Raw genomic sequence first — 25077 nt, 5'->3', positions numbered from 1 at the left:
ACCTAGCAGCAAAAATGCACCTTACTTCCCTACAAAAAAATAAAAAATACAAGAAAACCCACACTTATATTTCAATTTCAAATCAAAAGGTAACTTAAGATGCATGGTTTTGGACTGTGGAAAAGAGCTGGAGTACCTGGAAAACAGTATTTCCTCATACTTTTAGATTTTAAAGGCACATTTATTTACTTTTATTTGCCAGATTTTAGTTTTTTCTTATGAAAATAAATAAATCTCCACAATAATTGCCTAAAGTACCATTTCTTGATGCATATTTGTCCAGTTGTGAATATGTTGTTGTAATTATCTTCAATGGTACATTCAGTAATTTAGTCTCACACTTAGACAGTGGTGACGTTTACGGACGCAAATAACTGCAGTCACTGACATAAATGAAAAGCGTGTGACTGGATGAGTCAGGAAGTCATTTCCCCTATTTTAAAAATGTTGTAATGACACAACAGGACATAACGGGAGGGTGGATGGTACATAGAAAATAAAAAAATATGTTGATAAAAAGGTCATAAAAGATCAGAGCAGCTCAAGCAAAAGAAGGTGTGTTTTAATGACAACTGTTCCATAATGATAGTTTAAAGACAAAAAAGTATTTTTGTCCTGCATTAGAAATAAAAATGACTGCAGAACTGCTGTATCTGCATAAAATGTGGATATTTTAACCTGCACCTGGTCTTCTCTAACACTTCTTGACTCTGACTCGATTATAGCTGTGAGTGTAGAGTGACAAACATTTAGATGCTTCACTTTACAGTTTTAAAATCATGTTTTTGGTTTTAAAAGGTAATGCAAACCTAAACTTGTTAAATAATTTCATACTTTGCAGTCAGCTCTAAATTTCATTATATGAGTGGAGCCAATTTAGACGCTATACTGTTGGTTTGTACTTTGGCCACAATCCTCTTTGAAATCAAATAAAGTTGTATAAATGACTTAAATCTAAAGGAAGTGGAGTGTCAACGCTAGGGAATAGCTGTATGTATGCTTTATTTTATAAACGGGTGTCAAACAGAACCCTAAATCTAAGGCAATAAAGCTTGCATTTGACCCCTTACAAATGAGCATTTAACAAATTAAAGGAATAGTTTCGGTTTTATTAATAGGGTTTTGTGGAAAGGTTATGAATCTAAGTAGGAAGAAATGGTGGTGAATTCTGACCACGTTGATAGGCTAACAGCTAGTCTGAGAGAAGATGGCAGCAATCCATATTAGTCTAGGCCTCCCTCCAACAAGCCGGTTGCTCATCAGTCAGGTCAGAATTAAACTGTAATTCTCCTATTTCTTAGTACAAAAACATGTTTACAACAGGTACGATATTAGTGTTCATAACATAAACAATTCACCAGCTGCAGCTTTACCTCAGTCTGTAACATCTGTCTGCTGTGTGGTGCAGGGGTATGGGCACCATGATGAAGTGAGTAAATTAGAAAAGTTCTGGAGTATTACTTAATCTGCACGTTTGTTAAACTTCTGATTTGTTTTTTTTCTGTGAGAACAGCTCAAATAATCAACTTACCAAGAAGCACGTGCAGTGACAACATGGCGACGCCGACAAAGCTCCAACCTGCTCTGCTCACCACATAAAGAGTTACTTTCAGATGTGCAAACAGTCCACCAGCTTCCAAGTGGCTGGTAATTGTTTAAATTGTCGTGTTTGAGCACAGACCATATTTGCTGCTCTGCGTGACCTTCACACAGTATGCTATAATTTCCCATAGCTCTGCACATTGCAGTAATTATGTGAGAGTAAACACACGGATGAATGACTGAACAAACACAAGCAACAAATCGCGCATTAACAACAACGGCAGCACAAAAATAAAGTAAGCGCGAGTGTGTAGCAGCAAGTCAACCACCCAGTCACTTCTGACAGATTAATACTTGACTGCGTATGCATTATTTTCCAGCTAATAGTGCACCCGTCTCTGTTGGGCGGTGGTCAAGGCAGTTCGTCTGAATAATAAAAATGTGGCGACTCAGCTGTTTTATTTAAAACCCAACATACACTTTGCAGCAGTTCTGTCTGTAAGATGTTCCTGCTTTAGCACGAGCACACTTAACAAAGGAAAGATGCACATTTACGGAGAAATATAAGGCAAAGAGCTTCAACACACCTGCAGCCGACTGCAGACTCATTTTTAAGATGCATGTCCAGCATCTATCACACAAAGTAAAAATAAACTCCGCGCCTGTGGCTAAAAATAAAGAAGTGCAAGATGTGTAAAAAGGAGACATTAAATATGGCCAACATATTAATATGGTATGTGTCTTTTACAGCACATTGCCGACTGGTGTGAGGTTTTATGGGAGATCAAACACAGAAATGACAAAGGGACAAATCAGAATTTGCTCAGCTCTGACTGTCCAGCCTGCGATGACGAAACAACAGGCTCGGTTCCTCCGCAGATGGAGGAGAGAGATGTGACAAAGTGAAGAAGGAGGCGGCCAGCACACGACAGATGATGGAGTGATGGATGCACTCGGAGGCTGGAGGATGACTTATTGCAGAAAGCCTGCATAACTAAGTCCATTCCTGAGCTGATGTGGTGATGGTGCACTGCTTGAAACCCATTATGATAGCAGGGACTGCATTTGTCCCTCCATTAACGCTCTAATCCTGATGCCTACACCTAATATGTTGCGACAGGTTGGAATTTTTCCACTTAGCCGCTTTTCTTTCTGCTCACGCATCCTGCAGATGTGACTGATCGGCTTTTCTTTAATTATTCGGCGTGTCTGTGGTTGCAGGAATAACTTTATTTGAAATTCTACACCAGAAAAAAAATAAATCTGTATTTTTTGACCACATTTCGCAACACCAAAAGACAGACAAGGTGCTAATGAGAAATGACAGCACGGAAGTGAGGGAAGGGAAGAAGGGGACAGCTGAGCAGAAAGACAATTGGATAGAAAAACGGAGTGACATGACAGAGATGAACCGAGAGTAGTGCGGCGCTGTAAGCACTGTTGTTGCATTCAGGCACTATGACAAATCCCTATATACTGCACTGCCGGTCTGCAAGCTCACTGCAGAATTTCATTAACCTTGCGGCACCAAATAGCCATGCTCCTAACCTGATCCAGCCACACAACACTTGCAGCTCTGCAACCTGCTGTCCAATCTGAATTTTTAATGAGCCCACCAAGACAATAACAACATGCGGGGCCTGTATATAATTATACCTCACTTAATATCAGAACATGGTCTGTAATGAATGATTGTGTGTGTGAATTCTTACTACATATGGTGTTTGTCAAACCCTGAATAATAAACAGATGAAACTTGTCTTTTTTAAATGTCACATTACAGAGACAAGCGAACATAAAATAGCAAAATATACACTAAGTTAATAAATATCAAACACTGTTAAAGTCAGCTGTCATACTGTTACATATACAAAGATGATAATGTCCTGGTTGGGAAAAAGTTAAATGTTTATAAGATAGGAACTTGTCACTGAACTGACAGCTCACTTTCAATGTTAAAAGTAATAGTTCAAATTCTTTCGAATGGGGTTCTGTGGAAAGGTTATGAACAATTAATATCTTGCCTGTAATAGACAGCAGTATGAACGGCCTCAGTTTGGAGAAAGGAAGTTTAGTTCTGACCAAACTGATGAGCGGTTTAGTCGGATTGGAGCCAAAGTCAAGTAGATTGTTAGTGTCTTACAACTCCAACATCAGTCAGTTTTGTCAGTTCTGCGACGCAGAGTAATTCTGGTGAAAATATTGTGCTCTTCCTGCAGAAAGTGAGCCTAGCGGGGGCTGACAGTAGGACTGTGCAAGTAATTGAATTTGTAGTTTCAATTTTTGCTCCAAACCATCACAGAAGCAGTAAAATCGACATAAAAAAGAACAATATTTAAAACATGTTTTGCCATATTCCACTTTACGAGCATGTTCTCATCTTGGTTCGCCTCCTCACAGCTAATAAAGTGAGAAACATTCATTAAAGCCGCATGCATTGAATCAAGTATTCTGCTTTCAAATGAAGAATCTGAAGTTCGTCTGTGAAGCACTAATTTTACAAATGGAAGGACTTTCTTTTCTCTCATGTGAAACAAACATCTGTTTAACTACTTTACAAAAAGTTGCATTTATTTATTTATAAATTATTTACAGGCAGATTTTTTGAAGCGCCTTACTAAATCACTGAACATTATGTTGAACTGAAGGAGTTTTTGGTGTATTTTTGTGGAAATTTGTCAATATTCATGAAAATTGGGGTAATTTCTCACTTAATTATGGAAATTTCATTAATCCACTATGTGATAAGACACTTTTTAGGTGAAAAAATGTTCTAACGTAATAAAAAAGGGTGGGTGTTAGATTTTACGGGGTCCGACAATATATTGAAAGTGCATCATATTCCTGATTTTATTTATTTGTGTTTATTACTTTATAAAGCAGCCTACATTTGAATAAATACTTTCAGTTATTTCAAAGGAAAGTTCAACAGGAAGGCATCTAGGTCATTTGTAGATTTAAGGAAATTCAGTGTTCTTTAAGTGCAATAAAGAACATGTGATTCCAAAGTCAACAAATTATCATTTTCAATAATCGTAAATACATTATTGATTAAATGTATCTTGCTTGTGATATTTTTCATATTCAATGAGTCCATATAACCTGAAAAATCTTGTCAAAATATGTTTTTTTGTGAATTCTATAAAATGTTTCAGGTTAGAGTGGTTTTAAGATGAAAGAAGTCCACTTTGGTCCACTTTGGTCTTGGCCCCACTCCAATTAGCCCTTAGCTTGTCAGTCCAGTCAGAAATAAACTCTTTTTCTCAAATCTGAGGTCGTTCAGAACAACTAAAACAATATTATTTGTCCGTACACTTTCCACAAACCCAACTTTAAAGGATCCAAACTACAACTTTAACGGCTCAGAAAAGTTGAGACGGTGTGTGATATGTAAACATAAACAGAAATAACTCTTTTTGCATTCCTGATGCTTTTTTATGTATCTGATGTTCACAGATAGACTCAAAAGAATCTGAAGTCGGTTTGTTCTTACTTCAGCCAGCATCACAACATAAAACAGACACAATACCTCCAAGGATATTTGGCATCAGAGGGGCTAAAAATATACGCATTATTACGTTTCGCTTTTTATATCCTAACCAAACAGCCTTTCTGGTCAGACAGTAATTTAGGTGCTTTTACAATAGCTTGAAACACATCTGTTGGCTGGAATGCTTTTGTCATGATATGGAGCAGCGCTATCTTTCAGTCAGCCTAATCAAATCATTACCACAAGATAGAGCACACTGGAGCTTAGATAAATAGTCAGGAAGGCCAGAGAGTCAGCCTGAGGTAATAATGTATTACTCTTGGTTTGTCAAAAGGCATAAAACCTTTAATATGAATTCATAAATCTGAAGGAATTGATAAAATTGTGTGGAAAATTGGTAAATGTACATACAACTAACAAGAATAAACTATTTGGTAAACCTATAGTTGTTAATATTTGCTGTAATTCAATCAAACATGTGTCTTTGTTGTTTCTTTGAGTGTACTGCTACTATAAGGTGATAATCCTTTACATTAGTGATCAAAACCACCTATTAAAATTTAAAATTGTTAATTTATCCTTAATCAAAAACCCTTCAAAGTTGTGACAATGCTTCTGGGGAAAACAAAAAGCCCAACAAATATCAGCAAAATAGGTGCATAATATTCATTCAAAACCTTCTTTTTTTTGCCATTTTCAGGATTATAGCACTTTCTTGTCAAAAACAGCAACATACACACCTCCTCCCACTGATGTATGTATCTGATGAGCCGGGATAATCTTAGCAGACGCAGAAGACTGAGGATCTTGGTAAAGCGGACGATGCGCAGCGCTCGTGCTGTTTTATATACCTCTGAGTCAAAGCCTTTCTCCACTATTAAAAAGATATAATCCACTGGAATGGAGGACAGAAAGTCCACAACAAACCAGCTCTTCAGGTAATTCATCTTGATGACCTTGGGATCGAGGATGATCTCGGAGCTTTCCTCGTTGACAATCCCCGTCCTAAAGTTCATGACCAGGTCCACCAAGAAGATGGTGTCCGAGGCAACGTTGAAGACCAGCCAGGTGGTGGTAGTCTGCTCTGAGAAGAAGGTTATTCCCACAGGAATGATGATTAGATTCCCCATCATCATGATGAGCATTATCAAGTCCCAGTAGAACCTGCAGAACAAACACAGGCAGATTAGTATAGCAAGGGAGACAAACGCCTCAGCTATTTAAACTGTCAGTCAAAGAGGAGGAAAAATGGCTTAAGTTAAACAAGTTTAACTCTAGACAAGGACTAAAGTTATTACAGTTCTTTCTGCTGGGACAAATAAATGTCTGCATCAATTTTCATGATGACTTTTCCAATAATTGTTAGACCACTTTACCGACAATCACACAAACCCCAACTTAATGCATCTTGTCAACTGAGAATAATCAGCAGAGAATATCTGAAGATGGATGTGCAGAAGCTTTTACGTGGAAGCGAACAGAGGGTGGAAACACGAGCGCACATACCTGAGTTATTACAAAATCTCTTGGGATGAAAGTTAACTATGATTCAAGGACACCGTGTTATCTACTGCCACCACTTACTGCATGTTTTCAGGGCCCTCTAGACTGAGACCCTCTCATCCTTCACTGCTGCGTTAATGTCCCTGCCCTCTGCTGCGCCACGAAAAAAAAAAAAGGCAGGAGTGATTCATCAGTTCCGCGCTCTATTCGCCAAGCGTCCCGGGCCCCAATAATGGTCAAGCAACCACAAATGAAAATAGATGCTTTCAGGAATCCTATCTCATCCTAAAATCCCTCTACTGATGCCATCCTTGCTGCCTGTTTGCTCCTACTTGCCGGCCATCCATCGAAGGTGGAAATGCACTTGCTGGCTGCTTGGCAGGCTGCCTGTCTGGCTGGAAAACTGGCCACTCAGTAATGGATCTGTGTGAACAAATTAAACCAAGGCCTCGGCTTTATAAATATCCACAGATCATGTGTCCGATAATTGTCCTCACTTCAGCTAAAGAGTGGTCTTCTAGGTGGCTAATAAAACGCAATGAAGGTATTTTTACACCATTACCTCAAAGTGGATGTTTAAGAATCGTACGTGATGCACTTGAGGTTTAATTTTTTTAGTCTAACACTCATCTCGGAAGTACATTATTTCAAGATACTTATTTAAGCTAATGACATTACACATGTTTTTTCAATCCTAAAACTTAAAATTTACATTCAGAATTAACTTTTTGGTTGCTTAAATGTCAGCTGCTCAGCTGAACAGTTAGGATACAGAGCACGTATCAGCGTGCGTGTGTGAGTGGCATGAGTTATTCCTCTTGTTTTTTTGTTTATTTTTTTAATTTGAAATGTCTAATAAGAAGCTGCAATGAAGTCATCCACTTTGACTCATCTTTTCTGTTCCCCGAGACACACAAAAAAGAGAATATTTCATCTCTGGAGGGGATTGAGAAGCATGATAAAGATGAAATCATGGGGATTGAGATATCCTGTGCTTGTGGTGAAAGCTGAGTCTTCTTAGAAGGAAATAGAATACGAACAAAACACAACAGTTTAAAAGGTTAAGTTTTCAGTCAAAGAAAGGTTAGATGTTTTCCACTCATATTAATGTCAAGGAAAGAACTCTATAAAAAATAAAAGTTCACTGACATCAAATGTTTTACTTATTTTTTTCATGAGGTGACTTAGCTGGTATTCTTGCTGTGGATGACCTCTAACACATCTATTTAGAGGATGACAAAAACAGTTTTTTGCCTCCTGAATTAAAAACGACATTCTCTTCATACATCATTGCATTAAGCTCTTATTTAAATGCTCCAGTTCTCAGAATGCATCCAGCCCCAGCTGAACCGGTAGCAAAGCGGAGTTCAAACAACTGCACCCCTAAGACTAGCAGCACATTCAGTCCTTAGTTTGTGTCCTTCAGGTTTAATGCATCAAGCAGTGGACATGGCGTTTCCTTCCCTTTCACTGCTGTTGCTCCTGTGCTGCACCGGCTATGCAGTCAGACAGTTTTCAATTCCAGCTTTACATTGTAAACTCAGCCTGAACACAAAACAAGTAACTGCTGTCATCGATTCAGGTGGGAGACTCTGATTAGTCATCGTAGTGTCTGCAGTAACACTGCAGAGACAACATTCCTTCATCTTCTGTCAAATGACTGCAGCCTTTACGAATGTAGATCAAATGAGCACCTATCTTGAAAAAAAAAAAAAAATTGAGAGAAAATGTGTCTCCTAAAACCAGAGCTGAAAGACGCGCACCTCCAACTATCAATCTGAGGCAGAGGAAACACTCGTGGAGCTAATCCTGCTTCAAATCAAGCCAGCACTTTTTTTTTTCCTCCTGTAGATTTCCTCTTTACAACAAGCGATCCATCATAATCAGTGCCAGACCAATCCTGCCAAGCAACAGAGGAAACCCCACATGATCTTACTCAGCAGAGAACGGCCCAATCCAGTCTGCAGTGTAACAGGTACAGCAGCACAAGAGGTCACACGGTGGTGGTGGTGTACACAGACAGCAAAATACGGTCTGATGCTCAAATAAAGATTGCTTATCAAATAATATATGCTGTCTTCATGTATTGATTCACATAATGTAAGCGGGCCACTATTGTTTAATCTGTAATGAGGTTTGTTTTTAGTAAAGGAGTAATGCAGCCCCAGCTTATATCCAAAAAAAAGGACTTCTTATGTTAAAAGAAATAGTGTTTTAACAATTTTGAAATGTCTTGAAATGGATTGGTAGGCTGCCTCTTTAAAACAGACTGATTTAAAACATGTCAAAGAGTCCGACAGAACAACAGCATAACCACGGGTGTTTGTGGTCATGCATGAAGCCTGTCTAAAAAAACTATGAATAATAAATATTACTAACCTGCTATTAATATTTAAACAGCCACTGTGTACAAAGAATACTAGATATTGAGTTTCAAACACTCCCATGAAGCAGGATAAAACCTGTGTGAGTAGTGGCATCATTCATGCGCCGCATTACGTAAAACGTTTTTCTTTTTTGGTCATGCAAGGTCCTGTTATGATGCACCAAAGTTAGCAGTTTTCTGATCGTTTGAAATGATTATTTATCAAATATGAGAGGTAGCTCAAAGAGCTGGAATACATTCACCAACCCCCACCGCTTTCAAGACAGGAGGTAATCCCTAAGCACAGCATTTTCTGTCTTTATATCAGCTAAAAGAAAAGAACTTCTGACAAATCATTCTTCGGAAAATGTCACAGGATGATAACTTAAAGGAGGAGCCTTTACCAGCCTGAGTTAGAAAAACCCTCTTCTGATAGTGCAGAAATAAAAGGGTCAGTCTGCTTGAGCAGATACACATATGCTCCTATTAAGGTTTTTTTTTTTTTTTGCTGTTTTACTGCAGCTAAAATCCACCTCCCTGACAAAATTCAAATGCAGCCTGATTAATGCAGCTTAGTTTCTAAAAAAAAGGAAGAGGTATGAATTTCATTTCATTGTTCAGGTCATACTCTTTAGCCATCTTTAGAAGGGGTCAATCTTCTTACGTAATTGTTTTTAGAGTCTACTAAGCTCATTGACTGTTGCGCTAATCCTTGCCCACCATGGTTGTACATCTGTGTGTGCACATGTGCATATGACTCTGTCTGTGTGTTCGAGCGCAGGATTACTTGGTTAGCTTCATTCTAACCAAGTTAATGCTGGGAGGAGGAGGAGGAAGGGTAAATGCCGGTGCTCTGTAAAGTTTAGAACTATCATCTGCATGGTACCAGACTGTTGCGCTGTAATCAATATAAACTTATCTATCAATCAATAAGGCGACACAGTCATGGAGGCCACTGAAAGGCTCAGTGTTCCTTGGTCCGTGCCTGAGAACTAGCAGCTCTGAAGGGCAGTGCTGTGTTCAAAGACCTGCTCTGAGATCAGGACCATGGACAGCTCCAGCATAAAAGAGCATCGACCCTGAGCCAAACTGTGAAAAGAACAGGGCCGGATAAGATGTCTGACTGGTCAAGTAGTGAACTGTAAACATGCATCTTGTGAGGATCCAGTTCTACTTGCACGCCATCTCAGCATTTCAACACACTGCGCTGCAAATATTAAGCAAATTTGGGGCCGAGGGGAGGGGGGTCTAAACAGTCTGGGCAGTTTTAGAACTGTAGTTCACTGTCTGGGGCCAAGAGGCCTCCCCATATCTGACAGGATCGATCTCAATAATTATGATACTCTTTCAACCAAGGAAATAAGAAGTATGGCGTGCTTCTTGTGCAGCATTCCATCACATTCCCACAATTTAAAACCCATCTCTGACATATCAAGTAATTAAAAGTCTATAAATTGATTCGGCTATCACTTGCACATCTGACACCCCCCATCCCCCCCCCCCCTCCCCTTTTATAATTTTACCGCATTCTGTACATTTTTTTTCTTTTTTTTTTCCAGTCAGGCAGGCCCTTCATCCTATAGGCTACCACCGCCTACAATGAAATGTTTACAACCGAGGTGGTGCAGTGGCATTGTCACGTTGTGCCCAGGCAGGGAGAATGTGTCGCAAAGACTGACACTGCCCGTGTGCTGTTTTTGGGATGACATTCACCATTCTTTTTCCAAGGGCATCCCCCCCCCACCACCACCCCTCTCCCCAATGCATCCTATAGCCCTGAACGTGTCTCTTTTTTTCCTCCCCCCCCTAATAGCCTGCTGATTTTAAAATGCCGCAATGAGACAGTGTTGGAAAAGAGGAAGCGTCTGGACCAGCGGAAGCCGGATAAATAGAGGTAGATTACTGAATGCGCTTAGGAGCAGGCAGTGTGTGTGTGTGTGTGTGTGTGTGTGTGTGTGTGTGTGTGTGTGTGAAAGTGTCGGCTATAGCTCACAGACCCCTCGGGTGATGGGGATGAAAAGAGGGGAGGGAGATTGAGGGTGAGCAGGTGTCTGTACCAGCCCTTACCTAAAATCGCTATATGGGTGAATAATCCAGTACCCGGCCGTCTGGACCCGTTCTTGCTCCTTCTCCACGGCTTTCTGACTGCCGAACATGCGCAAGGAGAACTTATTGACTCCGGGCTGCATCATCGCCCCGAACTGCCTCTGCATGAAGCCGTACTGCCTGGACGCCCCGTCCAGGTCGTCAAAGCCGACCATGGCCTCTTCCCGCTCCCCCTTGAAGCCCACGGAGTTGCCGTGCTCCTTCGTGTTCTGGCTCCCCGTGTTGTTTTTCTGGATCGAGTCTTGCCTCTGGAAAACATTATTCCCGTCCGCCTTCTCCTCCTTGTTGCTGGAGAACGAGTTGGATTTGTCTTCCATGGTGTTCGGTTCTCTGTGAGTGTGTGTGTGCGTGCGTGCGCCTCCTGCTCGCGAGAGCTGCGCGTTGAGCTGGAGAGAGGACCCCGGCGCGAGCTCGGCTCTTCTCTGTTTTGACGTCCTTCAAACTGTTCAGCTCCTCCGCGTCTTCAGCGCGAGTGCTGCGAGCTGAGCCGGAGTGCACGGGAGGGAGCCCGCTGGATCGGCTTTTCTTGGGTTACCGCCATCTACCGACGGCCCCGGCTTTGTGCCGTGCGCGGCGCGTGCCTCGTCTCACTCCGCGTGGCACTGCGGTTTCACTGCCACATGCTCCCCGCTCCTTATTTACATAATATAAATGTGGCCCGAGAAGTCCTCCTCCTGTTCCGTTCTCACGTTATCTCCCCCTCCCTCCTCCACCCCGCCTCTGTCAGCATCTATCACACATGGTAGGGAAAGGTCAGCACGGGCAGATCAAATATATGCCAGACATGATATGGATTTTTAAATTTTATTGTGTTTTCTTCTCACACTGTAATGGAAGCCCGTATGCAGCCTGCAAAGTCAAGTTTTCTATAGGAGCAAACGACCAGAACATCTTGAGCAAATCACACATTTAAAGGCACTCATTACAAGTCATGAAGACTGGACAAATATATATACGTTATATATATATATATATATATATATATATATATATATATATGTGTGTGTGTGTGTGTGTATATATATATATATATATATATATATATATATATATATATAGCAATGGGTAATGTGTCCTTACATCAAAAATCTGTATGCAAAAATTGAGACAACTGTCAATGGAGCAGCTGCTCCCCCATTTTCTAAACTGGGAGGCAAACTTTGTATGTTTTTTTTCTTCATTGTTGACATGAAAACATGTTTATCACTACCAGCTAAGGCAAACCATGTAATGCTCCAGTCTAGTTTAACTTTCTTAGTTACAAACTAATATAAAGCATATTAAAAAACAACTGCTACCTCCTATATCCCCCCACAGTTTGGAGTTGGTACAGTCCAACTAGGCTACACCAGTAACTTAGCTTGCTGACCAGCAGTCATTCAGCTGTGGAGATGATGAAAAACAGGAAAGTCTTTTCTTTTTTTTTTGAAATCTTTAAAACTGTGCGGCCTGTTTTGTTTTTAGTTTTTGTTTTTTGGCTATAAATTAGATGGAATACAGTAAGACGTGAACGATCTTCGGGAAACGTTATAGATTTTCCAATATTGATTGTTAAAAATGTTACAAATCCACACGGCAACACTGTGATCGCAATCGCTGTTAGGATGAAACAGCAAAAAAAATGAATCCTCAATAGTTTTCATGCCAGGTCACTACCTGGCACTGTGGCTTTTGGATTTCGATGGCAGACACTTCAGCCTTGAGCCTGAAAACAGTCACAGGCTCGTTCTGTTTTTGTAGAATCTGAGAAATGCTGCTGACCCAGGCAGTGCTGTAGCACATACATGTTCCATGTCAGAAGCTTTGATAAATTGAAAATAGTGAGCAGCCCATACAGCACTCTGCAATCCACCATAGTTACAGCTATTCATCTACTCATGCAAAGGCAAAAAAAACAACTAATGACTGCAGTCGTCAATGAAAATAGGTAAAATGTTATACTTACAGGTCTAGCAGAGGGTTTGCAAAAGCCTTGTATGTTTGAACGCTGAGCTGTACGGTTCTCCACCACACTGCCTAATCCCCAATATTTATCCTTGACAGTTGTCTTCCTTGATCTTTTTCTTGTCTTTCCTGTTTTCACTCGTACACTTTTACCTAAACGTCTTCTCCGCTTGGTTTTTTTAATGTTTCATTTCCCATTTTGCAATGAGTATTTTTAATGTGTTGCAGATGTGGTGACATCTGCATTAACACAATTAGATGGATTGCTTAAATTGCAACTTGAGCTGTTAAGAAACAAAAGCACAGCTGCATCATTCAAATGGTTAAAAGTATCTGAAAACTCCATTAAGACCTTCTTTCAAGACATAATCAACTGTTCTGCTCTTCTGAAACATTTTTCACTAACCTACAAACTTTAGTAAATCAAAATAGTGTCTTCAAGGATTGTTTTTGACTGACAGTTTAATGTAATCAAGATGCTCATGATTGTTTTGATTAAACATCTCGTGAATACAGAATAACATAAACTAAGACTAAGAAAAGGAAAAACAAATGAAGGATGGGGATTGGTTGAAAGGGACCAAAAATAAGCTTTAGGCAATTAACAATGGCAGGGTTGTGCAGAAAACAACATTTAGGATACACCATATGCACAAACGTATTTCCATACTTCTTAATTGTTGAATTCAGATGTTTCGTTCAGGATTTGAGCTACTCCCCCTTATCTCCAATGATACAATCTTAATGCTTTAAGATGTTTAGGACAATGTTATGCTTCCAACTGTGAGGCAACACTTTGGGGAAGGCCATGGTATCCAAGCCTTTCTGTTCGGAGCATGGCAGCCACTGCAGGTGCTTTTTTCCACACAGGGGCATGACTTACCCATACTGGTGCAATTGATCTTTTCATGGCTACACACAGCAGCCACAGCTGGCTGTGTGTGCATCACAAGAGAGGGCATTAGCTCAGATTGCTTTTTATTCATCTGTTACGATGCGGATTATGATGTAATGATCCAAATGTTATCGTAATTGAAACAGACATTCCTTAATTTTTTTTAATGCGTTTTGTCTCTCAGCTGATTTGGGTTGGATTAGCTGGAACACCAACTGTTTCCCCTCCACAAAGCTGGGAGGGACAGAAAGAAAAAAAAAAAACACCAAAAAAAAGAACATTGCATAACATTCATTGTGATGGTAAGAGATGCTGATATTGACCAAGAATGTATGATGAGAACCATGAAAAAAATCATATTTTCAAGATTTCTATTCAAATGCTTTACTTTTATTTGCTGCATTTTGTAGTTTAGGTTGCAAATTTAAGATAATTGCAGATAAATTTAATGTTGCTTTATATTATCATACAGAATATCCAGATAATGAGCTAATATCCTGCTTCTAGCATTGTAAAATGTGTCCTTGATTCTTCTGATGGCCTCATTGGCCTCTTCTGAAATTGCATTGTGTGTCTGAGATTACATCCAGTCATCTCTTCTTACAGTCAATATCTCATCTGGACGTGAAACATTATGTACCCCTGCTTTGCCGGGCAATGCCTGCACCACAAAGGATGGCAGCATTGTGTTACAGTGCCCCCTTGGACCTGCTTTCTTTTCTCCAAGTCATACATTATATAGTCAGTTTTGATGGAGGTATTTTGTCTACAACTCACATTTTCATTCCAGTCAAGACTTAGAATGCAACTTTTGTGTGAAGTATAAAGTTTATTTTTAATGTATAAGTTATGAATTGCTGATCAGACATTAAAAATATAGCTTAATGGCTGACTCACAACTGCTGATTCACTCGTCCTCTTTATACTCTTTTCCCAGGACCAACGACTTTAATTAAACCTTGATTGGGGCTGGGAGGATGGTAGTGTTGTAATAGGATTGTGGGCTTTGGTCTGCCTCCAACAGTGTCTAGCAGGGTATCATGAAGCTGATGGATAATGGGTGATGCGTTGGACGAGGACCAGGGCTTACTTAATCAGCAAACGGACTTGAACAAACAAAGAGCGTTATCAACCAAAGAGATGATGAGGGTGATAGGACATGGTCTTTTATTGGTTAAAATACAAATGTAATGAAAAAAAACCAACCCCATTTGTTTTTCTTGTTGCAGCAGAATATGATAAGTAGGGCGAGACTGCATCAATCATATAAATAAACCAGTTTTGTGTCAGTGGGGTTAATGTTATTGTAGGCATTACCGAAGACCCGCATACTCTAAATGAGCTATTTTTTTAACCTTTACAGATTACCCAGCTACAAGGCTACAGCTGCACTTAACCTTTAAGCTGATATGATGAATGATAGTATCTATGTGTTATCAACACAGCTGAAAAGAATCCATCAATCTTGAGGCTCATTAGGTCTTGTGACGCTGCCCTTTTAAGAGGCTGGAGATCAAGAGAAATGGGTAAAGGGCAGAGCTGAGAAAAGAAAGCACGCATCTATTGGAGTAAAAAGTAAAAGGGAGGCTGGAAAACTTGTATTTTCTGTTTATTATTTGAACAACCCTTACAGCATGCTAAAAGCATCAGAGTAGCAAAAGTGATATTTGGACAACTTGAGAAAACCAATAAAGTGATTATTAAGGCCAAGAACCAAATCAGCTGAAAATGTAACACAAATTTGTAAAAAATTAAAGAAAACAACCTGAAATTAGAAATGTGTAGATAGATGTATTTAGGGCTAACAAAGTCATCTCAGCTATATTTCTGTCTACACTAAATGGAAAACAGATTTTTTTTTTTGTTTCCATGCAAAATGACTGAAATGCTCCACAAAAAAGGGGTGAGAAAGTCCACATATTGAAATACAAAAATTCTCCCAAACTAATTGTAACTTTTTGTTTTTTCTGACAGTTTCCTCTCAGTTTATTAACCTTTTCAGCTCACAATTACAGTTCCGTGGTGACATGATCAAGAAGAAGTGAGACAGACAGAAAAAGTTTTGGATTCTGGTACATAATGTTATATTGGGTGGGTCAGGCTGCTTCATCATTTTTCAAAATTTTGATTTGTCCAGACTAGACAAAGATAAACAACCCAAGAGAGGATACACTTTAAAATGTGTTTCCATGACTTCTCTTGTTATCTCAAGATATCAAGTTATTTTATCTCATCTCAAGATAAGAGGTTAATACATTTATTTATATCAGCTTATAAAATAAAAAGTTTAATTTTTTTCCGTGATAACTGGAATGTCAGTATCAGGTTGGCAGGAGAGAGAAGTGAACCCAGAGCGCAGACTCTCTTCAGAAAAGAACTAATTTATTACAATAAAAGATAACCACAAACAAAGGCTGACGAGGCAGCAAAACTAAACATAACCAAAACACAAGCAAAGCAGGAGGCAAGACAAGCATCAAACCAGATAGCACATGAAGCGACAATAAACCAGCAGTCAGTGGAGGAAATGACCAGGTTTTAAAACAGAGGGTAATTAGGGGAAGTGGGCACAGGTGAGATGATTACAACTAGGATCAGGTGAAGATGGGCGTGGCAGGAAAACAAGATACTGACTGAGGAGAAGTGAATGATGACAGGAAACAAAGACACGAGGAACAACACCTGAACTAAGACAAGACTAAACAAAGATAACTGAATAAAATAAACAATAAACTCAAACTGAAACGTGAATCGAAAACCCCAAATCCTGACAGTCACATCAGTCACTGATCAGCACATTAAGGTTGTAGATCATCTCTGAGTTGCATGGCAGCGATAGGTTCATCCTGGATCGATCGGCAGTCTGCTTCAAGGACACACACATTCACACCTAAGGTCAGTTTAGAATTGACAATTATCCTAATATGGTGGGTTTTAGAGTCAGGGGAAACTGAAAAAAAAAAAAACCAAACATACAAACTCCATACAGAAACACAGACATTCAAATCTACGACCTTCTTATTGTAAGACAAAAGAGTACCTAAGATTTGTAGCATTACTGAATTTTCTGGCATTTACATTCTGGTAGTAATTTCTTGTTTGTGTAAAAAATGCTTAAGAATAAAATTAATAACAATAATAATAATAATAAAACCTCTGACACAGATGTTTTCCCCCAAACAATCCAAAACTATAAAAGATACTAAATCTAACCTCAGAAACATCCGGAAAACAACCAGCAATCATTAAGTTTAGGATGTATTTCAATGTGGGACAATATTTTGGAGGAAAATGATATTTGGTATATGATGCATCCAAATTATTGTGGCTGCAGAGCAGTTAGGAGATGGTTGAGCTGGGTTACAGACGAGAAGATTTGTGTTTCCCTTTTTCTGTCAGAGGTTGAGCTTAAACTTTTAACTGAAGGAGATGAGGCTGTGATGAGTAGGAAGAAGATTCTCCACAAGACAATTTAAAAGGCAGAGTGAAAGAATTACCAGCCCTTAAAGGATAAAGACTAGGGGTTGATATGAATCATTCTCTTTATCTCTGCAGAAGAAAATTATTTATTGGATGAAAGTGGTGACATAAAATGGAGGATAGAAGTATTTTGACATCACAGGAAAAGAGGAAGTGATGGAGAACAACCAGAAAGAAGAACTCATATTGGATTGAATTCAGTTCAGTTTATATAGCACCAATTCACAACAAAAGTCACCTGAAGGCAGTATACAAAATGAAAGTCCCAGTCATATAATTCCAAATTAATTTCAAAACCAATTCAGATTCAAATCCAATAGCTGATAAAGCCTAAAGAAATAGTTGTATTTTTTATTCTTCCAAGCATTAAGGTTAGGTCAAAGCAGTTTAAACCCCTTATCTCATAAATGTCTCAGTCATAATCATGGCTTTTAATCTGGCCTCGCTGGTCATTTATCATGCACATCAGAAACCGGTTTGTGTTGGGAGTCATTTTTAAACCATTTGTACAAAATGACACTGGATGACTTCTGCCTGGTTGTTTTGGATAAATATCTCAGTTGCAAACAAAAAATGGGTAAATGAATGAAAAAAAAAATGCTGAAATTACTGAGAATTCATGCTGGCATTATTGTTATGCAGATAGAGAGAGAAAAGAGTAACCTGCAGGTATAATTCACTGTGGAAGTAACACACAGCAGGATACAGTCAGCTCTAATACTTCACCGGGCTGCCAGCCCGAACTGGATGCCACCCAGAGTTTAACAGAGCAAACAAACACCTGGGTATAATTAGCTTGAGGACTGATTTCAGGGCTGATCATTCCAAAAAGTTTTGGAGGAGAAATCCTTAAAACTTCTTTCATCGTTGCCTTCCAGTCCCTGCTTCAGAAAAGGTTATCTAATCACATACAAGAGCTTTAGATAAAAGGCACGTTAATGTTTGTTTCACGCCAAACAGGACTTTTTAATTCCACAATGTAGTACTGAGGCGCACAGTGAATAAAGCTTCTAAGCAACAAAAATTCAGTGCACCTGCAGGGCTCAGGTCAGATCTGTTTTCACAGTTTCAGGCACCTTTGCCCAGGGAGAACATATGCCTGCACAGTGTATCAGGTGTTGATGGACCACTGACAGCCTTTCACTGCCTAATTCCAGATTTGCGCCATGCACAATGTCCACTTGCTAAGCGTAGTAATCCCAAAGGATTGGTAAGTATTTTTAGTAATGGATTTACTGACGTCGGTTGATCCCTTGATGGGGAGCGTCTTTCAGAACAGTCATCGTGGAGTGAGCCGCCAAAGCCTTGCTGAACAAAGTGTTTGACTAGTGTGTGTGTGTGTTAGTGTGTGTTTATCTGCATATAGACTTCAAAGCCATTTAGTTGCTGGGTTCAAATAAAGAAGGATTGTTTATTGACCTAATGTTTTATTAAGATGAATACCAGACAAGAAACTCACTATTTTATTCAACAAGATAAAAATCCTGCTAAGTGTTTTTTTTTTAAGTAATAGAAAACATCATTTAAAGATAACCAACACTATCTACACATACCCACTTTAAGAATGATTTTTTTTAAGTACTTTTGCCAGTGCACTTATATCTATAGTATTAGGTGATAGAATCTCTGTTCTATGTATCGTCACAGTGCTTTTCACCTCTGAATCTTTGGAAACAATTTTCAGTTACAGAACCAAAAATAACAATAATAAAAAGTTAACATGTATTCGTTCTAGACTGAAAGAGTTACTTCTAGCATTCTCCTATTTACTGATATGTTTTTGACTAAATAGTCCTGAAGTACAAACCTTTACATCACTGTCAATTTTGCATTTCAGATTTATTTAGATCAAATTCTCTGAATATTTGCAAGTGTAAAAAAGTGGCAGCAGCTGCTGGTTGTACGACATATGCCTGGGGATCTTCTTGCAGGAATTCTATATATTTTTTGCCAGAATAACTGTGTAATGCTGAACTGACAGCCACATAAAAGTTTATAAACTAGTCTTTGCTTGAAATGTTTGACAATGGAATTATTTTAAAATGGCAACAATCTACTTTGGACTATGGTCAGCTCAGACTCAGACAAGTCAAAGGCTTGTCAATTAAACTCTGTTTCTCCAAACTGAGGCTGTTCAAAGAGCTATCTGCAACAGGTAAGATAATAGTAGTTCATTACTTTTCCACAGAACCCCACTTCATAATCTGAACTATTCTTTAAAAGTGAAAGGAAAAGGTTTGTTGCCAACATCTATTTGAATTGATATATGTTTGATTTGATATATGCATATATTGTGTGTATGTGTGCGTGTAGAACCCTCAAGGCCTGAGAGCTTGAGGGTTCTATTCAGTATCTTAGCTGTTCCTACACTGCACTCTTCTGGAAGGAGATCTCTGAGGTTGTTCCTGGGATCTGTTGGAGCCACAGATCCAGTTTGGGGGGTCACAGCACCGAGTGCTCTGGTGACCACTGGCACCACTGAGGCCTTGACTTTCCGCAGCTTCTCTATTTCCTCTTTCAACCCTTGGTATCTCTCAAGCTTTTTGTGCTCCTCCTTCCTGATGTTACAGTTGCTTGGGACTGCTACATCTATCATCACTGCTTTCTTCTGTATCTTATCTATCACCACAATGCCCGGTTGGTTAGCCATCACCTGTTTGTCAGTCTGGATCTGGAAGTCCCACAGTATCTCAGCCCTGCTATTCTCCCCCACCTTAGGGGGAGTCTCCCACTTTGACTGTGGGATTTCCAGTCCATACTCAGGACAGTTGTTCCTGTATACTATTCCAGACACTTGGTTATGGTGTTCCATGTATGCTTTGCCTACCTGTATCTCACATCCTGCTATTATGTGCTGGACTGTCTCAGGGGCATCTTTACACAGCCTGCATCCTGGGTCCTGCCTGGTATGATTAACCCCGGCCTCTATTGCTCTTGTGCTGCCATGATTAGAGCCTCTGTGCTGTCCTTCAGTCCAGCCCTTTTTAGCCACTGGTAGGATTTGTTGATATCAGCAACTTCCTCAATCTGCCAGTGGTACATGCCGTGCAGGGGCTTATCTTTTCCATGAGGGTTCCTCTTTGTCCTCTTCCACATTGGGTTTCTGCTGCCTGAGAGATTCACTTAGCAGATCAACATTGATATATATGTGTGTGTGTGAGTGTGTGTGTGTGTGTGTATATATAGTATGTATGGTGTTTGATTGGATTTGATATATACTTCTCTAAAATTTTGGACAGATAGACAAGATAGACTTGTTTTGTTTAAAAAAACAACAACTTAGTCTTAGGATAAATAAAAAATATATAAATAACTATTTCAGAAGTAAGTTTTAAATCACATTGTGTGCATTGCTGCATGTTCATGCTATTATCAATTTAAAACACCAGAGTAAAACAATGGCAATGTCCTGACTGGCTGAGTACAAGAGGAGTCGAAATGTTTATTTAAGGCTTCAAAAAGTCAAATCGCCTAAACGTTGAAAGCCAGAGATTTTCATGGCTGGAGGGAAAATCCATTAGTAATCCATGGTGATCTGAAGTACCGGGCTGCACAGAAAACAGCCAGCTGCAGTCAAGCAGTCGGACAGGACTACATCTGTGTGTTTGCATGCTTTTGTGTGTGTGAGTGTGTGTGAGCAATGAACAAAAAAGAATAAATTACTCTGGATGAAATCCAAATGTTTTAGGGTAAGAGGATACACTGTGTTCCTTGTCCACAGTTGGGTAAATAAAGTCAAAAGTTGCAGTGCAGCACAGAGTGTAACCTGTGACGTCACCTCTTCCTCTCCCATCATCTGCCCCATCCCCCCCTCTTTTTTGCCTTGTATTTTAACAGCGACACTGCGGCCCCTTCCATATATGCCTTTTTTAGTTTCCAACCTCCCGCTACCTCCTCAGCGACTGCAGCTCAGCCCTGTCATATAGCAGCAAGGCTTCCTTGAGATTTGCTCTGCTGCCTCAGCAGAGCAGCAAGGTTAAAGCTCCCCAAAGAGAAAAAAAAGGCTCCCTGCAGCTTTACCCACCACCACACGCAGCGCCCTCACCTTGGAAGAGCGACAGCATTCAGGTTTGATTATATATTTCACACGTGAGCAAAGAGGAGGCATAGAAACGAGCACGCACCACTGCAAACGTCTGAGCAGAACTTCCATGTAATAGTGGGCTAAGACAATGCTGTCTTAGAACTGTACTTTTCCCATAAGGTTTAATTTTAAAATGCTGAAACTGTAAAAAAAAAAAAAAAAAAAATTAAATAGCATTAGTTGCTCTGCACAATCCAGATCAGGTCCCCAGTTGCTCTGCAGCTTAGAGGAGCCGCTGAGTGGATCATTACTGTTAGTCACACCTGTGCTTTTCCTGCTCCAACATGTCAAAATGTCCACTGTGAGAAACGTATTAAGAGACAAGAGACACGCTCACAGATGAATAAGAGTCACCTCAGAGCTGTCAAGTTGTGTTTTAAATTGATTTGAGTGTCTCATTTAGGGTTATCTCTTCAGGCTCACCATTATTGCTTTATTATGTGCCATTTTTCTAATTTGCAGATTGAGCCAAAGCTCAGAAATATGTCGCAGTAACAAGGTGCCTTGATAATTACCACCTCGCTGTAGCAATATTAGCTGAGTTTAATAAAACTACCTGGAATATTTGCACTTTTATGCGATAAAATCGTCATATTTGATTTCACAAAGATCATATCTTTGAGTATAGACTTGAATTTATCTGGTTTGGCACTAAGCAAAAAACCTTTTTGAGGACCTGACACAGGAAGAAAACAAAACAAGACTTTTTTTTTTTTCTAATTTACATCCTTGTGGGCATAAAGAAAAATAACAATTTCGGTTGCCAAGAAAAAGCAAAAGGCGGGTTATAATGTTTTTTCCTGTGGCTGTGATGAAGGCAAATTATCTTCTTATTATGTTAATAAAACATTTAAAAATAGTCACTGGATGTTCGTCTACAACTGATTAACTTTTGAAGTAACCCCAATTCAAACTGGCCACTGCAGCTCTATCAACACAATAACATCTCTAATTCAGCCGAGTGTGATGTGATAGTAGCTGAGAGTTAGTCGCAACAAATGTTCCAACTAACATCGTGTGAGATCTCACTATATTGAGTGAGATCTCACATAACTTTATTTCCAAGGTTTGACCAAAACAGCTAAAAACTCCTTTATTTCTGAACATAAGAGTATCTTACTTTAAAACTCTGGCATGAAAGATGGTGGGCAATATTCAGTCCTTCATGAAACGCTAACCCTTTTATTTTATTTGTAGACTAGGGGTTTGTTCGTTTATTTATTTGTAAACCGAATCCATTTAAAAACAGTTGAAGACTTGTGCACCAGCCTGGTTTAGAAAGTCGCAGCGGTCTAAATGGATGTAATATTTATGATGTTCTCTGTCTTTCAGGAGGTGAGATAAGAACCTCCTGGTGACGGCCATCCAATCAGTATCCTTTAAAGTTTAATTGACCTGTGAGAATCAGGTTTTTAAAGTACGTGGTGTCCAGTTTAAGGAGCTGTCCCCAATTAAACATGTAATTTCTGCTTAACAGATTTGGGCTTCTTGGATCTTTTGATGATTGAAATGAAATATCTCTGCGGGGGGAGAACATTAGAATTTAGTCAAAAGGTTGTGGTTTTGATCAGATGCAGCCGCAAGAAAATCGTGCTTCAATTTGAATTCCCACAGCTAAAGATCCACTAAATGCAACACTTGTTCTTGAGTGAAGTGTCAGTTCACAGTAGGGTGTCTCCAAGGTAGAAAATGCTGGAAAATCAAATCTAAAAAAAGGACAGAAGCTGCTGCTGGTAAAAATACATTATAGTGACATTAAGCAACAGTGGTTTACATTGATTCTGTACCTTTTCAGTGCTCATTAGAGCAAGAAAAAGCACTACACTAAGCTTTAAATCCAAGTTTAAGTCCTTTGAGCTCATCCTCATAAATAATTAATTGGTTCACGATGGCAGGGTGCCTCAGTTCGATCTCAAGTTAACGATTCCATCACTAATGAGTCACTTAGCTCATGAGGTGTGACATCAGTAGGCCCAACATTTTACAACACTTCGGTGCGATTCGGCTAACTTCAAGTGTTGGCTCAAGGTGTCGAAGTTCCTCTCGTCTTGTCTCGGATCCAAGATTCTCTTATTTCCCTAGATAGTGCGACAGGAGAAGAACACTTTAGTCTGTGTTTAGGATTCAGTGTTTGTGTTTACAGGGTGACTGTTAGAACATCTGGTTTTAATGGATTTTAATGACTCTGTGTTTTCCTATTCATGTGGGTGCTGTCAGTCTACAAATAAAACACTCAAGCTGCCTGATTTTTTATTGTGGGAGTAGTTTAGGAATCCCTTGATAAGATGTTTACATCCCAGCTTATATTATGAGCTGGGGTGTAGTCTGTTACCTTGATTACTGGACAAATTTAATTAAATTGCCATCAATTTGGCATGAGCTGGGAAAAAGTTGTTGAATTGGTTGTGATGTGAACATATCCATTATGTGAAGCAGGTTTAGCCAGTTTAAACAAGTTTAGATCACCTTTGAGAACAGCTGCCAAATCATTACTGAGTAAAAAATACTTGTGATTGATGCACTAATAATAAACCAAAGATGGTCTCTATGGTCTTTAAAATCAAATGATGTGATCACACCGTTTTTGCAGTAACTTACCTGGAACCAACAACCGTCAGAGCAACCTGGGTGTGTAAATAAAGCATAAAAATAATCCGGAAATTAAAAATTTCTGTGGAAGAATTTCTTTTTCCTTACAAGCAATGTCCTTAAAATGAAAATAAAGCTGAAAACAAAACCTTTGTTTCTTTAATTTGAGTCTTTTTTACACTTTCTCACAGTAAGCATAAGCACACATGTATTGACAATGAAATAATTAGATGTTTAAATCTGTTTAATTTTAGTTCAGAAGTAAAAATAAACTATATATAATCAGCAATAACTCATTGAGTCAACTACAGATGCTTCTTTTTCATGCATTGCAAAGCTACATGCTATACAAATCAACCAGGACTCAAATATTGATATCAAAATTATTAGCATTGGTCAATATTGTTTTTGATGCTGTATAAAAAATGGATCGATGGCTGAGATTTTTTTTTTTTTTTTTTTTTTTAATAAATAAGTGAAAAATGATAAATCCAGTTTGCTTCTGGAGCTGGTCGGAGCAAACGCCTTCTGAGAGGCGGCTGTTTGGTTTCAGGTCGTCATTCTTTATCGACTGTGAGCAGCACTGTTGGGCCTTCAAACATAATCAAGCTGATTATACACCTGGACAGGACAAGATGGCAGGACTCCAACACACACAGACACACACAGACACTCAGACACAGCGCTGGCCAGGATTGTAGAATATCTGGCTTGGAAAAAGTGTCAGACATTGCTCCTCAGCAGTTTCGCCCAATATTACAGGCAGTGGTGCCAGACTTTGACTTTTTCACACCCCCTTCAATTATTTTTGTGGATTATTAGACTTTATCAGGGTTTTGCATCAGGTCATTGGGAGTTGTTTCACCTGTTTGCTTGATAAAATATTCATTGTGTAGATATTCTCCCAGCTAAATATTTGGATAGCTATTAGACATCATCAGCCTCGATCTACATAAACACATTTCCAGCTTTGTTCTGAACTGCTTTATAATCAAAACTACTTTAATCAGTGTATGGATAATTACAAGCTCTTGCTGAGTACCAGCTCTCTCATTTATTTATTTTAAAATTGATGCTTT

The 25077-nt window shown here is 39.2% G+C and overlaps 1 protein-coding gene across 1 annotated transcript in view; it reads right to left on the bottom strand.

Annotated features, from left to right (window-relative positions):
* Positions 1-11323, bottom strand: part of LOC108231037 (potassium/sodium hyperpolarization-activated cyclic nucleotide-gated channel 1) — a 70929-nt gene extending 59606 nt beyond the window's left edge. Inside the window, exons 1-2 of the mRNA XM_017407846.2 lie at positions 10968-11323; positions 5773-6196 (exon numbers count right to left, since the gene is read on the bottom strand). Coding sequence (XP_017263335.1) covers positions 5773-6196; positions 10968-11323 — 780 coding nt within the window. The remainder of the gene's footprint in view (positions 1-5772; positions 6197-10967) is intronic.
* Between the last annotated feature and the right edge of the window lie 13754 nt (positions 11324-25077).

The sequence above is a fragment of the Kryptolebias marmoratus genome, linkage group LG14 (genome assembly GCF_001649575.2).
Source record: "Kryptolebias marmoratus isolate JLee-2015 linkage group LG14, ASM164957v2, whole genome shotgun sequence".
Taxonomy (NCBI): domain Eukaryota; kingdom Metazoa; phylum Chordata; class Actinopteri; order Cyprinodontiformes; family Rivulidae; genus Kryptolebias; species Kryptolebias marmoratus.
This window is presented reverse-complemented; position numbering and strand designations above follow the sequence as displayed.